Source organism: Echinops telfairi, unplaced genomic scaffold (genome assembly GCF_000313985.2).
Source record: "Echinops telfairi isolate 266 unplaced genomic scaffold, ASM31398v2 ScPeMD7_7461;HRSCAF=8499, whole genome shotgun sequence".
Lineage (NCBI taxonomy): Eukaryota > Metazoa > Chordata > Mammalia > Afrosoricida > Tenrecidae > Echinops > Echinops telfairi.
Window position 1 is genome coordinate 498621 of NW_022111361.1, and position 17396 is coordinate 516016.

General features: G+C 40.7%; 1 protein-coding gene across 1 annotated transcript in view; it reads right to left on the bottom strand.

Moving 5' to 3' along the window:
• Positions 1-16985, bottom strand: part of YME1L1 (YME1 like 1 ATPase) — a 56806-nt gene extending 39821 nt beyond the window's left edge. The window contains exons 1-3 of the mRNA XM_004716107.3: positions 16814-16985; positions 10075-10206; positions 2001-2163 (exon numbers count right to left, since the gene is read on the bottom strand). Of these exons, the coding sequence (XP_004716164.1) occupies positions 2001-2163; positions 10075-10206; positions 16814-16846 (328 nt within the window). The 5' untranslated portion in view covers positions 16847-16985. The remainder of the gene's footprint in view (positions 1-2000; positions 2164-10074; positions 10207-16813) is intronic.
• Between the last annotated feature and the right edge of the window lie 411 nt (positions 16986-17396).

The window sequence follows — 17396 nt, forward strand, 5'->3', positions numbered from 1 at the left end:
AGAACCATCTCAGGCAACGCCACAGGGTACACTATCTCAGAGTGATTTGCTTAATGTTCACGTAGCGGGGAAAATGCAAACTACGAGTGCTCTGTCCTGCGGAGTCTTTTTCCGATTTTTTTTGGGGTACACCCTCGTACTTTAGAGATATTTTCTATGGGGGAGGGACGGGAAATGAGGAGCTGATACCAAGGGCTCAAGCAGAAAGCAAATGTTTTGAAAATGATGATGGCAACAAATGTACAAATGTGCTTGACACATTGGATGTATGTATGCATTGTGATAAGAGTTGTATGAGCCCCCAATAAAATGATTAAAATAGAAATATTTTCAAACTTCTATCTTTGATTAATGGGCTCCTTCTAATTCATACATCAAAGATCCCAAGGGGAGAGTCATTATCAACAACAGAAACATGTTATCATCTATCCCTTGTCCTATTTAGAACACAGGACCAAGTTGCGAAATCACTTCCAAACACATATGTCTATTTCTAGAAAATACAATAGTTGATAGTATAAGGAAGCCTAAAAGAGAAATGTAAATATGCAGACTAGAAGAGCAAAAGGAACAATACTAACAGTAAAAATAATACCGATAATTTTTTATAGGCCAAATACTTGATTTGCCAAATAGGGAGTTATTATTCTCACTTTATATATGATGTAAAAAGCAGCAGCTTACATGTAGAGAGAAAATATCCTATTGTCACTCTGCAGCAGGGCTGAAGTTGATCCTAGTTTATTCCAAAGCCCTGAGTCCTAACCACCAAGCCTTGGGGCCTTGCTCACGAAGGGGCCAGTATGAAAACAGATCTTTAGGCTGCATCAAGGCCAAAAACGTTTCATCTTTCTCTTATTCTTATCTTTATTTAACTTGCTATATACTTGCTGGAATGGTGATTCCAGCTAAGACAGCGCCATGTGTGCAGAGTGGAACTCATCTGGATGGTTTCAAGGTCATGACTGTTCAAATGCAGATTGCCAAGCTTGTCCTTCAAACTATCTAGGAGTGGACTCAAATGGCCAACCTTTGGGTTAGTAGCCCAGGACTCCTTTGCACCACAGAGAATCCCTTTAGTCATCCTACTGCCTTGAAAAGAAACAAAGGCAGAGGAAGAGTAAAGCATTTAGTCAGTGAATAAGGCTTGTACAAAGCTTAAGTTCAAATCTCTTGCATTCAAATCTTGTCAGAAAAGAGTTCAAATCTGTTTATAGCTTGTGCTAACTTTTAAATATGTTCCTATATCTATATAATTTTTAAAAATTCTCTAACATAATCTTAAAGGGCTGTAGGATGAATAAAAGAGTGCCTGGGTGGTGTACAAGTTGAACCCCGGGCTACTAAGTGAAGCATCTGGCAGGGGTTTGTTCTCTGTACATAAGCTCACTGTGAGGCAGAACTGCAGGGCACCTAACAAAAAACGACATTGATTTTAGTGGGCTCCAGAGAGAATGTGGCATCCCTCACAACAGATACAGTTATTTTCTCTGGATGTTGTTCTAATACTATATTGTTATGAAACTCAATAAAACTTTAGGCATTCCATAAATAAAGGGACATAAGTGAATTTTCAGATTAGTATATTACCTAGAATCCAGTAAGTGTCACCTCAGTTAAAAAACAAAAACAGTCACCTGAATGCAATATGGTGCGCTAGATTGGATTGGATCCTGGAACAAAGAATGGACACTAATGGAAAAATGCATTTGATGAATCACAAGAAAGCCTGTAGTTTAGTTAAAAGTATTACAGCAAATCTTTTTTTTTTTTTTTTTTTATTACAGCAAATCTTATGTCTTAGTTTTGACTAATGTACCATGGCAATATAATTGGATGTACCATCTTCATAATTTTTTCTAATTTTTTTTTTCATAACAAAAAATGAAAATTCAGGAAAAGACCACAGCAAATGCTAATAAATGGCAGCTACTCTAATTATTATTAATAGTGCCAAAATTGCTTGTTTCAATTAGAACCAAAAAAATAAATTAACATACCATACTTATTTTCAAAGAAGGACTGTGCAGAGACATGGGATATGTGCCAAGGAGAAGAAGTTGTTTTGCCTTTGAAAAATCCTGGTAGCAGACTGTTGACAAGTTGATCAAGCTGTCCAATTTTTAATTCAGATAGTCCAAGATCCTTTAAGTTAAGTACGGGCTGTAAAAGATGAAGTCAATCATGTAATCATTACTATTAGGATTTTTAACTTGAAAAGAAGCCATTATCAAATGAAATAATATGCTGTTTAAAAATACATTTATTTCTTTAAAAAATATTCATGTATTTGTATAATTCTAGTTTTCCTGCATTCAGTCTCATATAAAAAAAAAGCAAACACACACACATGCTGCAATCTGCAAGGTCCATAGTTCAAACCACAAGGCACTCTGCAGAATAAAGACGGGGTTTTCTATTCTCATACAGAGTTAGTCTCAGAAACCCACAGGCACAGTTCTATCCTGTTCTACAGGGTCACCATGAGTCAGAATTGATCCAATGGCCAAGAGTTTAAAACTACTGAATTAAGCATTAATGTACTCTGGTGCTGCCTCATTTCCCTCGTGTTCATATACCGTGCTCTGATGTAAAGCAAGTCTGGGGAACTGTCAGTGACACGTTTAGAATACCAAAGCACGCCAGGGCTTTCTTAACATTGTGGAAGTAATAGGAGGTCAAGGTGTGGGTTCTAGAACTGGGAAAATGCCATGCAAATGATAATCTTCCTTAGTTCATAGAATCTTAAAGCTTCCCTTTGCTCCTGATAACACGAGAACAGAAGCCTCCTTGCTGCGTTAACAGCTAGGCACTTCACCTCTCTGAACTCACTTTTGAAGTCCTTGATGGCCCTAACGTGACCCATGTATACTTCCAAACGAGAAGGGAAAGTAAATCAAGTAAAAAAAAAGTGTGAAAACCAGGAAAAAAATACATAGTTACATTTAAAGTTTTAAAGTAACTACAAACATTTGTTATATTCTCATCTACATGAACCAGCAGGGAGATACTAAAAAACAATTACATGTTACTGAAGTTCAAATAGCTACAAAGTAAAGGACACACAGCAGAAATGCATAAAGAAAAGTATTGCTTTATGATTACTATTAAAAATCCATGAACTTTATAGATCTGAAGTCTGAGGGCTTGTTAATTACTTGCTATGTGTCAAGTCACAAATATTCTTAGAATCTGTTTCCTCATTAATGAAATGACTATGAAATACACAATGCCTTACTTCATAGGGTGATAGTAAAAGGGTCAAAGGAAGTGTTGGGTCAAAAAGGGTCAAAGATTGTGTTGTGTTCACCTACATATCTTAACTTATACCATGGTGGTATTCAGTAAAAGAGAGTTGACCATATGAAAAAATACTTAATCTAGTAGAAGCTTAAACTATTAAAAGCTATATGCTACAAAGTAAATTAGAGTAAGTGAAACAGAACAATTACATGTTCAAGAACTTCTCTTCCAACGTTATCTTTTAAAATAGGATACTAGAGAGTCAATTTATAATATGTACAATTCAAGAGAAATGCCCACATTAGTAACTAAGAAATTGTAAAAAAAATAATAACAATTAAATTGTGCCTGTGATACCTGGGTATCAGGTCTAGGAGGAACCAAAACAATGGTCCACAGCAGACAACAATTACCAAACAACTTGGTAACTACTATCACCAAATTCACTGCTATTAAGTAGATTCTGCCTCCCACTATCATGGTCCCAATTCGACCTTACAAATCGGGCTAGACCAGAGGATGTACACTGATACAGATAGAAACTGTAAACACAGGGAATCCAGGACAGATGAACCCTTCAGGACCAGTGCTGAGAGTGGTGATACCAGGAGAGTGGAGGGAAGGTGGGGTATAAAGGGGGAACCGATCACAAGGATCTACATATAACCTCTTCCATGGGGCATGGACAACAGAAAAGTGGGTGAAGGGAGAGGTCAGACAGTGTAAGACATGACAAAATATTAATAATTTATAAATTATCAAGGGTGAGGGAGGGTGGGGGAGAAAGGGAAAATGAGGAGCTGATACTAAGGGCTCAAGTAGAAGGAAAATCTTTTGAGAATAATGATGGCAATAAGTGATAAGACTGTACAAGCCCCCAATAAAATGATTTAAAAAAAAGAATAGATTCTGATTCATAGAAACCCTAGGAGACTAATCTTTAAGAAGCAGACTGTCTCATCTTTCTCCCTCAAAGCAGCTGTTGGGTTTCAACCACCACTTCTTGTGGTCAGCAGGGAAACGTCAGACCCACAGCATCACACCAAGGATTTTGCCCTCACCCCTGAACTGCTGTTAGAAAATACAAGAAAGGAAAAAAGTAGATTGGGAACATAGTACTCATAGCCTATGTGAGATCAGGTTCAACTCAGTAACATGTAAAACGATGATGGTGGGTGGTTGATTATTGGGCGGGAACAAAGAGTCAATGGACTGCCTAGAATGTCTGAGATACGGTAAAAAGTTTAGTGAAGGAAGAACTTGAAAGACGAGCTGTGGCCTAATTGTGAAGAAAATTGTTGGATTTAATTTTACAGCACAAAAAATCTTACCATAGTGAATGAGGAGGGGAGTGCAGAGTGGAGACCCAAAGCCCATTAGTAGGCCACTGGAGACCCCCTTGCAGAGGGGTCTCGGGGAGGAGATGAGCCAGTCAGGGTGCGATGTAGTAATGATGAAAAATACAACTTTCCTCTAGTTCCTAAATGCTTCCTCCCCCCCCACTACCAAGTGGTGTGAGTGGCGATACTGGGAGGGTAGAGGGAGAGTGGGTTGGAAAGAGGGAACCGATTACAAGGATCTACATGTGACCTCCTCCCTGGGGGACGGACAACAGAAAAGTGGGTGAAGGGAGACGTTGGACAGGGCAAGATATGACAAAATAATAATTTATAAACTATTAAGGGTTCATGAGGGAGGGGGGAGGGGGGAGGGAGGGGAAACAATGAGCTGATGCCTGGGGTTTAGAGCAAATGTTTTGAGAATGATGGGGGCAATGAATGTACAAATGTGCTTCACACAATTTATGTATGTATGAATTGTGCTAAGAGTTGTACGAGCCCCTAATAAAACAATCTTAAAAAAATGAATGAATATTTGAGAGAGAAAAAAGCACAGACTGAAAATAAAAGGGCTAATTTAGAGGTGAAGGATATCAATTTTATTTGTCAGGCCAACAGTACTACTTTTAAGTGGAACATTACTCTCTAGAACAGTGGTTCTCAACCTGTGGGTTGCGACCCCTTCGGAGGTCGAATGACCCTTTCACAGGGGTCGCCTGAGACAATGTTTCTCTATCCATCTCCAGGCAGGTCCGCCTACATGCAGATACACCCACATACAAGTACCTGGAGCGAAAACTGTTACCCATGCTACACCATGCTTCGAGATAAAATTTCATTTGTTTGTTCACAATATATAATTACATATTGTTTTGTGATGAATCACTATGCTTTAATGATGTTCAATTTGTAACAATGAAAATACATCCTGCATATCAGATACATTACGATTCATAACAGTAGCAAAATTAGTTATGAAGTACCAACGAAAATAATTTTATGGTTGGGGGTCACCATATGAGGAACTGTATTAAAGGGTCGCAGCATTAGGAAGGTTGATAACCACTGCTCTAGAATTTCAGTACTGTTCAAGTCCACCTTTGAAATGGGTCAAAAAGGAGATTCAGTGATAAGATATATTATATCTTAACCTAATCATATCTGCCATAATTTTTACAATGTTTTCTATATGATAACAAGCCATCATCACTCAACTGTGGTCACAGGGATCACTGGAGGTTTGATCCAAGTGTGGACCCTGCATATGGACTTTGTACGTCCACTGTCATGCATAGACTTCAGCAAACCAGGTATCCAGAATACAAGGTCTGAGATGCCACTGCCTTCTTTGGATTGGGATTTTATTATTTACAACCCTTTTGAATGGGGAGCAATATGGACCTCTTGTCAGGTGGATCAGCTAGCTATCTTCCAAACTTCTAGTCACAGACACAGGAAAGCATCCAGTACTACATCCATTTGTTAAAACACCTCAGTTGGTATTCTCCGTCAATTCCTAGAACCTTGTTATCACCAATGTCTTCAGTGCAGCTTGGGTTCTCCTTCAATAAGGATGCCACCCCAGACATGGCTGAACATTGACCGATTCTTTTATGATACAACGAATTTTTGTATTCCTTCTACCATCTCTTAATACTGCATCATTTAATATTTTGCCCACTGAGCTGATTATAATGAACATGCTTTTACCTTTGTCTCTACCAAACAGTTAAGTTTGTTTATTCACTCATGTGCTCCCTTCTGAATTACAGGCCAAATCTTGTTTAGATTAAGAGGAGAATTGTTTAGTAATTTCTTCTCAGGTATTGAACCACAGCTAATTAATAGGTTGGCCAGAGTAGGACTGCTGGTTAAACATATTTTATTTACCATTAAGTGATCTTTATGAATATTCTGGAGTAGACATACAATAAATTACCTCTCTGGTTTCCTGTTTAAATGTTAAACATTTGTTCCTAAAGTTTAAATTTAAGATGTTTGAATGTTCAGTTTTATGTATTTGAACTACAGTAAACCAACTTTTTCTATTAAAAAAAATTGCCCACTGAATCCTTCAAAATTATAACTTGAGGTCTGAATTTTTTTTTCTTCAGTTCTTTCAGCTTGAGAAATGTCAAGCACAATCTAGGTTTTGGGGTTTCTAACTCCAGGTGTTTGTGTACTTCATTACAATTCTTTACTTTGCCTTCTCTAGACCTTTTGAAATCTTCTGCATGGCTCTCTATGTCCATCATTTATTCTGTACATTTTAATAGATATTCTACATTTAAAAGTATGTTTCTGAGTCTCTCTTCATATTCATTTTGGTCTTTTCTTTTTTAACTGATAAATCATTTTTTGGGGGGGTGCTTACAGCTCTCATAACAATCCTTACATCAATTGTATCAAACACATTTGTACATATATTGTCATTTTCAAAACATTTTCTTTCTGTTTGAGCTCTTGGTGTAAGCTACTCTTTTTTCCCTTCCTCCCCAGCCCTCCCACTTTAATGGACCCCTGATGAATGAGCTCTTATTGTTGTTGTCATGTCTTACACCGTTCACTGTCTCCCTTCACCCACGTTTCTGTTGTTCATCCCTCTGGGGTGGGATGGGGTTGTTATTCGTCGACCATTGTAGTCAGTTCCCCGTTCTCCCCCAACCGTCCCCCCACCCTCATGGTATCAATACTCCCATTACTGTTCCTGAGGGATTTATTTGCCCTGAATTCCGTGTGTCGAGAGCTCTTATCTGTACCAGTGTACATGTTCCAGTCTAGCTGGATTTGTAAGGTAGAACTGGGGTCACGATAGCAGGGGTGTATTAGTCTGGGTACTTTAGAGAAACAAATCCACAGCAACTGATGTATAAGAGAGAGTTTTATATAAAGGTTAAGTGCGCATCAAGAAAACATCCCAACCTAGTGCTGCCCAAGCCCACAAATCCAACATTAACCCTTATGTCCGACACCAATCCACAAAGTCCTCCTCCATCTCACAAAACACACACAGTGATGCCCACTGCAAGAAGAAAGCCGAGTCAGTGAATGTGTAAGCATCTCAGCACTGGCAGGGTCCACACGGCTGCTCCAGCACCCAGGGCTGCATTGGGGTAGGTCCATGTGGCTTCTCCTTGGGGATGTCTTGCAGGAAGTCAGCCTTGCAAGCTGAAGCAGGGAACTGGCTAAGGCAGCTGCACCCTAGTGCGACCATCACAAAGCAAGAGAGCTGGGAACTAGAAAGGTGAGGCTCACTGAGCCATTTATCCCTCTACCCTTTAATTAATCCCACATGTTTATTGGCCAGGTTGGCACAATAAACCCCTAACTCAATGGGGTAGGAAGCATTAAAGAACTAGAGGCATGTTGTGTTCCATCAGTGCTATACTGCACCCTGGATGATGTGTTCCTTCCTTGTGACCCTTCTGTGAGGGAATGTCCATGTTGGGTCTCCTCTCCAACCCCCATCAGTTGCATCAAAATAATTGTTTTGGGTCTTCTGATAACTGACCTTGTTTATACCTCATGATCACACAGGCTTCTTCCTTGTTCCTTCTTTGCTAAATGGCAACTTGTTTAAATTCAGCCTTTAAGGTTCCAGACCCTATAACTTTTAATTGCCAGGCACCATCAGCTTTCTTGATCACATATGCTCACTCACTTATCACTCATCTTGACTTCAGTGATCATGACAGGAAGATGAGCATCACAGAATGCCAGGTTATTAGAACACAGTGTTCTTGAGTTGAGGGAGTACTTGAGTAGAGACCCAATGCCCATCTGCTATCTTAATACCTAACATTTTTATTTAAATATGTTCATAGGCCTATATTCCTATTAATACATTTATATATTTATATTTGTACATGCCTATATTTGTACCTCTATAAATGTCTTTTGCTTCCTCGTTCTTTCCTCTATTTCCTTTTACTTTCCTCCCGTCCCACTATCATGTTCCCCCTCCATTCGACTCAGTACTTTCTCTCAGCTACATTGCATTTGATCAACCCCTACCAGGCATTCTATACCCTCCTCGCCATCGATTTTAGATCTTATTGTTCCCTTGTCCCTAGGTCCTCTCCCAAGTCTCCCAGGGGCCGGCTCCCTGGAACTGGTTATCCTGCTTATCTTATATGGATCGACACGAGAAATAGAAGAAAAAAAGCCTATAAATACTTCCAGGTCTGTCTGCTGACCCTTGATTGTTTTCCAATCGAATCTGGTGAAGCGCCATGCCCTGCCTACCCATTCCAAAGTCTATTTTCGAGATTCCTCAGGTACTTCATTGCTTTGCTCCCCTAGCTGCTCCATTACGGTCTGTGTTTTGCTCTGGTATGGGGAGATCAGGAAGGGCACAATACTCGCACTGTGTCTCCAGTGTTGCCCACCTTAGCACTGTGAGTCAGTAAGGGGGCATCGTGTCCCATGGTAGGACCAGCCCCATTGTCCTCTCTGTGCACTGGCTGCTCAGAGCAGGAAGGTCGTCCTCGAGGCTTGGTGGGCCAGGATGCTGTTCACTCTCTTTCTCTCTTAGTCTGCTCTAGTGTTGTCTAGGCAGACGCGCCACTCTCCCAGGCTGGATCTTCAGTGCTGTCCTCTGTAGTGCATTCTTCTTGGGTTCCCTATCTTTTTAACGACCTTTTTCTTTCTTCATGTATGATGATCTTCATGCTATCCCATAACTCATCTGGTCTTTGGTCATTAGTATTTAATATATCTTCTCTTTTGCTGAGATCTCTAAATTCGGGTGCAATAAACTAAAAAAACTCAAAGTTGTATTTTGGCTCTGTATATTTTAAAACTCTCTCTTCATTTTCAACCTGAGCTGTCATGAGAGCAACAGGTGTTTGTTCTACAGTAACACATTGATTCCATAGTTTACACTCAGCTTTTCTATTCCATAGTTATTAATGAGACAGAAATAAATTCTAAATATACTGTAAAATGAAAATAAAAACTATATTATCTTAAAGTATGTACATGTGCTTGTATAGAGCAAGAAGGATGAAATAAGTTTATTCCAAATATAATTTTCTCTGGGTAACGAAATTATAGGTGACCTAAATCCCAAACAACACTGGCTATAATTTTTTGTTTTAACTTTATATAATTCTACAAATACTGAAAGTATCTATATCTGAATTGCTCAACTACACTAACAGTTTCTCTGAGACAGTAGACGACATTTATTATCTAACTCTTGGGCTTGCTGCTACTGCTGGAGGAAGACAAAAGAATAGCTCTCTAGTATAACAGAGCGGCAAACTAAGAAGCAAATACCAACATAATCCCATATAGAATTTTTTATTACATTTTTAAATAATAAAGTTCTATGTATAATGAGACTAGAATTGCATATATTTAATTGAAAAGGAGATTAAGCAAATAAAAACTGCTTTGCTACAAATACTTATAAAAAGATATTTAATCAAACAATATTGAAATCACTGTATCAAAAGAGCTTTCTCACAACCATAGTACAAACTCTTACCTCATTGCTGGGCGGCTCATGCTCAATAACTGCATCTCGATGTTGGTTTTGAGGAATTGATGCACTGACAGAAATAGATGGATTTTTTGGTGAGTGGAAGGCATTGATAAGGTGACTTAGAGGAACTGTAACCTAGAAAAAGATAAAGGTTGATATTTAAAAAGTTCTATTTTTACAACAAAATGAGTAAGTCTTGTTCTTATCAGGATATATTTAAGAATTAAATATGTACTATATAAAATATATATCCAAACAAGAAGCCCTAGTTGCACCAGGGGTCAAGCAGTAGGTTACTAACACCAAGGTGAGTGGTTCAAACCCATCAGCCGCTCCAAAAAAGAAAGATGAAGCTATGTATTGTCATAAAGCGTTCTAGTGTCAGAAACCCTGTGTAGAGCCACAATGTACCAGAATTGACTTGATGGTAGTGGGTTATATGTAAAAACTGTATTTATTAAGTTATTTTTACTTATTGATGGCAGAAGGAAAGAAAAAGACACTCTCTAGATAGTGAGTGTCTTGCTGCAAGTTTCAAAAGAATTATAATTAAAAGCAGTTCATTGTTCCACAATTTAACTTCTAGGAATTTATTTTAAGAAAATATCTTATAAATGTATACATAGGTAAGACAATGATTTCTATATCATAGCCTTTTTATAATAGTGTAAAGCTGGAAATGTTCTCCGTTATGGAAGTGTCTGAATAAATCATGATACCACAAAAGTGAAAAACTCGATAGAAATTTTTAAATATCCAGAATCTAACTACTTCCTAATTTCTTCGTCATCACCATCCTATTGCAAGCATATCTAGACATTTTTACAATAGTCTTCTAACTACCACCCCAGGACCTGCCCTTTACCAGTTGCTATGTGACAAAGCATGAAAATGATTGTGCCAATGCCAGAGTCAGAACCCATCACTCTCTGCTCCAAACCCCACCCATCTCACCGAGAGAAAAATGTACAGTCCTGACTGTGACCTGTAAGGCCACACAAGATTTGGATATTTATTACCTCTCCAAATTTACTTTCCCTGCAGGATCACTAAAAGTTGGGATGCAAGGGGAAGGTGTTGTTTATATCTCCACAGGGAAAGAGGGACCAGACTTCAACCCAGTACGCCAAGATGTGAATGCAACATACCGGCAAGAATCAGGGAACCAACAGAGGTCTGTGGGGCCGGTCCCAATCCCAACTACATGAACACCCCTCTCCCTCCAGAAGAATTAACTTCAAAGGGCAGCACTGAAGCTACACTGCAGGGAGAGGGACACATCTGACCAGAGCACACAGGAGCAAATGAAAAGGGAGAAAGAATGGAGCACATCCTGGCTCACCAAGCCCCGAGGACGATATTCCTGCTCAGAGCAGCCAATGCACAGAAAGGGCCATAGGGACGGGCCCCACCACAAGACACAATGTCCCTCACAGACCCATAGTGCTATGGGGACAACACTGGAGACACAGTGCTGGAATTGTGCCCAATCTGACCCCATCACACGTAGATGAAACACTAAGGGTGTGCAACAGAACAGCAAGGGGAACACAATGAAGTCCTCAGGGAATACCAAAAATAGACTGTGGGGCCAGGGCGCGGCACCCCTCAGACTCCACTGGAAAACACTCTTAAAGGTCAACAAACAGACCTTGAACTATTTATAGGCTTTTCTTTTTTTGTCAATGTTTTGTTCTGTTTTCTTTGCTTTGTTTTTGTGCTTATTATTGTCGCTGCATGTCTAGCTAAATGAACAATACAAAGAAGAAAACAATGGGACTGAGGTGGGACACACACATACACGAGGAGGGGGTTGGAGGGGGTTGGAGGGGAAGAAGTGGGTGTTAACAAATCCAGGGACAAGGGATCAACAAGTGATCTAAAATCAATGGCGAGGAGAGTGTAGGAGGCCTGGTAGGGCTTTATCAAGGGCAATGTAACAGAGAGGAATCACTGAAACCCAAAAGAAGGCTGAACATGATAGTGGGACAAGAGGAAAATAAAAGGAAAGAAGAGGAAAGAACTAGGAGGCAAAGAGGATTTATAGGTCTAAATATAGACATGTACATATGTAAATATATATGGTGATAGGGAAATAACTATGCACTACATATATTTATAGGTTTAGTATTAAGATAGCAGATGGACACTGGACCACTACCCATGTACTCCCTCAACACAAGAACACTTTGTTCTAATAACCTGGCATTCCATGATGTTCACCTTCTCGACACCATTGAAGACAAAGTAGGTGCATAAGCAAATCTGTTGAAGAAAGTTGATGGTGCCCGGCTATCAAAAGATATAGTGTGTGGGGTCTTAAGGGCTTGAAGATAAGCAAGCGACCACCTAGCTGAGAAGCAACAAAGCCCACCTGCCTGTGTGATCATGAAGTGTCCATAGGATCAGCTATCAGGCATCAAAGACCCAGAACAAAAAAATCATATCATTGTGAATGAGGGGGAGTGCAAATGGAGAACCAAAGCCCATCTTAGGTAATTGGACATCCCCTTAAAGAAGGGCCACAGGGAGGAGATGAGCCAGTCAGGGTGCAGTATAGCACCTATGAAACATACAGTTTTCCTCTAGTTCTTTAATGCTTCCTTCCCCCCACTATTATGACCCCAATTCTACCTTACAAATCCGGCTAGACCAGAGCATGTACACAGGTACAGATAAGAGCTGAAAACAGGGAATCCAGAACAGATAAACCCCTCAGGACCAATAATAAGAGTAGCTATACCAGGAGGGGAAGGGGAAGGTGGGGGGAGAAAGGGGGAACTGATCACAGTGATTTACGCAGGGGGATGGACAACAGAAAAGTAGGTGAAGGGAGACATCGGTCGGTATAAGACATGAAAAAATAATAATTTATTAATTACCAAGGGTTCATGGGGGAGGGAGGGAAAAAATGAGGAGCTGATACCAAGAGCTCAAGTAGAAAGAGTCTTGAGAATGATGATGGCAACAAATGTGCAAATGTGCTTGATACAATGGATGGATGGATGGATGGATGGATTCTGAGAAGAGATGTACGAGCCAATAAAATGATTTTTAAAAAAGGTGTCGGGATGGACTTAATTGCAGTCAGTGGCCTCCCCATTAGAAGTCCTGGTGGCACAGTGAGTCAAGCATTCTGCTTTGACCTTCAGGGCCCCTGAGTGGTGGCATGAGTTTTGTGTTTTCACATTCCCTTTTCTCTCAGGGGAAAGATGAGGCTTTCTACTCCCATAAAAAGTCAAAGTTGCCAAAACCCACAGGAACAGTTCTACCATAGCCAGAACTGACCCGGTGGCAGTGAGTTTGGTTTTGGGGGTTTTACTCTTTCTACTCTAATTCCATTTCCATGTAGTTCCCTGGATCTACCAAAAGACCCTCACCTTAAGGCCTAAATTTGCTATTATTGTTTCCTCTTGCGTAAGGAACAACAAATTTGCTTTCCCCTTCAGTTTTTTACTCAAATCTTCTCAAGAATCCCTCCTGCAGTTACCCTATCTAAAATTTCAACACTTTCCTAAAATAACTTAATTCCTTTCTCTGCTCTATTTTTCCCGCCGTATATTTTACTAACACACTCATCTATGTTTGTTTGCAATCTGTCTTTCCCATTATAATATAAACTTCTAAATCCAAGGCTACTGGCTAAGTAGAGTACCTTCAGGGAAATTGCCAGCAGCAGTAAAAGAGCTTTGCAATAGGAGTCAGAGAAGAGGCATGCTTGTGGACATAGCTGAGAAGAGGTGGTCCTAACTGAAGAATTATATAACGGAAGAGCTAAAGTTCTGATCCTGTAAAACCCGCTAACTTCCCTATAAACCTCAAAATCACGAGTATGATCTGAGAGTTTTGTGTGGACACTACACATGTGATTACTGAACCCAGCAGTGCAGCATTGCCTTAGGAGACAGTTGGGGTCAGAATTAGTAAAGGCTAGAGAGGCATTATCTGATCTCTGACTCGAACAAATTGGTGTTGGGATGAGGTTGAGTTTGATTGTCCAGCCCCCTGGAGACATCAGAGGTCAGGGCACCTCCATGCCTTTTGTGAATAAGGCAGAGGTTTATTAAGCGGGTCAATTTTCCATTCAACAATTCATACACACTTCGCTTAATCTCATTGATGGTGACTCCCACAAAGTAACATCATTTATCCAACTTCCTCCCTGTGTTTTCTCTTTCCATTCCTCCTTCTGTCGTAACTTTAGGGATTTTGTTCTTGGGTAAATGCTGCCCCCTTGATTTCAAATAGTTAACCATTCTGAGGTGTATCTCACTTGTGTTGTAGATCTCTATACTATTTGCCTAAAAATTGAGCCATGAGGGTGAGTTAATTTCTAGACCCAATGGGTGACCAAGCACCATAGTCTAGGGTTCCACCAGTTTCTAGTCTCTTTTATTATTTGAGTTTTGTTCTATAGTCTTACCCTACTCTATCCAGAACCTTCTAATGGGAACCCTTTCACAGCAACTGGTAGCCAGGTATCATCTAGTTCTTCTGCCATCAAGGTCCTGGAGACTGCTGAACATGTAGTTCATTAGTTCACTGGACCAATAATTCCACATTTCTTTTATTTTCATCATTATTCTTTCCTCCACATAGGGAGAGATCAATAGGTTGCTCATGAGCAGTTAAGACCACCAAATCAGGATGTAGAACAACTGTCTCTGTGGACTGTGTTATGTAGCTGACCTTGGTCTATGGTCCGAAGGCCTATTCCCTCAGGCCTATTCCCTCAGGCCCACTGACTCAATCCCTCAAGGTATTTGGTCAAATCCAAGATAACTACCATGATCCACAACATTCATAGATATATTTTCAGCAAAAATAAACAATTATATACAACACACGCTGTCAACCTCTATTAACATCATATAATATTAACTCTCTATCCAGTTGATGGTAAGGTCTAAAGTCAGGTACTCTCGATGTGAACTATTGAGGCCTGGTGGCATAGAGGTTTAATCATTGAGCTATCAACTGCAAGATTGAGTGTTCAAAACAATCAGTTGATCTGAGGGTGACAGATGAGGAAGTTTTTGTTACTAAAGACTCTGCAGCCTTGGAAAAACCCTTGGGAGCAGTTCAATTTTGTCCAATAGGTTTATTATGATTCAAGGGGGTGGGAGGGGTGTGAACTACGTAGTTAAACTTGAAAACGTTTAATGCTGTATTCCACAAACTGAGTCAACCTTCAATTTTCAAAAGATTGTACTGAATCCTCTAGACACTGACACCTTGGTAAACTAGTAGCTCAAAACAGAAACACCTCTCCCTTCAATCTTTATGTTCAGTTGTTGGTGTAATTCTATTACTTCTTTAAAACAAATCTCATCCCTTTTTCTATTAATAAGTGCCGTTCACTTTAATCAGTGCATCAGCTCTCCCATGGATTTTCTTTGGAATCAATCGATAACTGGTTAAGACTTCCACTCTTGCCCTCTCCCCATCACAGCAAGCAGGCAGAGTGATCTTTAAAGTGTAGATCTGATACTACTCCTCTGCTTGTAAGCCTCCAGTAACTTGAAATGAAACCCAAATTTCTTAAACATAACCTGCAACTAACTCCTATAATAAACCTCAGTGCTTTATTCTCCAGTCCCAGCTGTCACTGTTCCCTTGCATCAGCATGTTCTAGGTCAGACTAGTCCCATTTTGTGCTTCCAATCTGCTGGTCTTCCAATTCCAAGGCCTCCACAAATCATCTTCCTTCTGTTTGGAATGCCTGTGATTTTCCTTTTACTGTTTATCTGGTTAACTCATACTTTTGCTATGTATCTCCATTAAGATAAAGTCCTACACTTGTTTATTTACCAAGCATGTAATCAATGCACAGAAATAAGCAATCATTTCATTTTCTATTATTCAGCCATTATTAGCAAACAAATGGATGAGGCCTACATACAGGAACACAATCCTAATATAGTTAAACCAAGAAGCTATTAAGTGTTCACTTTTTTAAGTGAAAAGTTAGGTTGTTTTAATTTTTTTTACTTACAAAACTGAGCACCCTTAAAAAAACAAATAGGTTACACCCCTCTAAATAAACACGAACAAAACACTGTCAGAAGTGATTATCTGGGGGGTGAGGGTAGGAGAAGGGTAATAATAAAAACCTCTGAATTCCTTTGTCTCTGCCCTATCCTTTTACCAAAGGGGGAAAGAAATCAGGAGGCTGAATGCAAAATTTTAATTGCGAACTGTCAATGGCTGGGAAACACGTCATTCTAGTCAAAAAGAAAATAAAGCATCGGTGGCAGGCTAATAACTCTAGCATGTTTGAGTCAAATTCCAAATCCAAAAAAGGTAAAGAAAGAGTAGAAGACTGGGTGTGTAAATACTACACCTCTGCTCCAGAAAGGCGGGAGGCTGGGAAGGAAACAGATCCGTTTCCTGTACGAAGATGGGAAAGACACTTTGCCCACCGCTAGCTGTGGAATCCCCGACCGTGAACAAAGCGTTCACGCGGGCATTCCACACTAACAGCTCGAGATGCGACGGTCTCCGTGACACTGACTTCACGCCCGTGCCCCGACAGCCTCCTCTTCAGCCCTTTCCGTCTCAGGCCCGATTCTCAGCAGGGTACTCTGACCCACTTCTCAATCCCCGACCCAGGGACTCACGTGAAGGGAATCGCTTGCCTGCGACAGCCTCTCCTGGAAAACCGCCTACACGAACCGCACAACACTCGCAGCCGTGGGCAGGGGCAGCGCAAAGAAAACGAACAGGCCGATGACGGACTCACCTGGGGCTGCACGGTGCTCGACAGGGAAAACATCTCCGGGCCCTCAGCGACCTCGCCCGCCTGCCGAAAAGGCCTCTGTGTTCACGGCCGGGCGGGGAGGCGCTGAGCCCTTTTTCCTCCTGCTTCCACTCCCCACCCTGAACCCTCGCTCTTCTCAGAACCAAAAATGGCCTCCCCTTGTTACAGCTGCGGCAACGACAGACAAAACTGTCCCGGAAGGCAAGGCTCTAGCTCCATAGTACTTCCGGGGCAAGTGCGCACTCCCTCCGGGGAGTGTGCGTCAGTGCCGCACCTTCCCAAGTGCCGGGTGCTTCTGCCGGCCAATGGCGGGCCCCTGGCCCCCGAAGTCGTCTCACGTTGACATTGCATACTTGCACACGTGCTGCATCCCCAAACTGTGGAAGGTTTGTGTGAGTTCGGTTTGTTTTTAAGTGGGGATGCTTGCTTTTCCCAGATTATCAACAGCTTCTTCATGTAGCCTTCCAATTTGTTGTCCTGTACGGACTGAGCCTTGAGATCTAAAATATAATCCTCTTTATTTTCTCCTTCGGAAATAAAATTCTTCCAGGCTGGTACTGGTTTT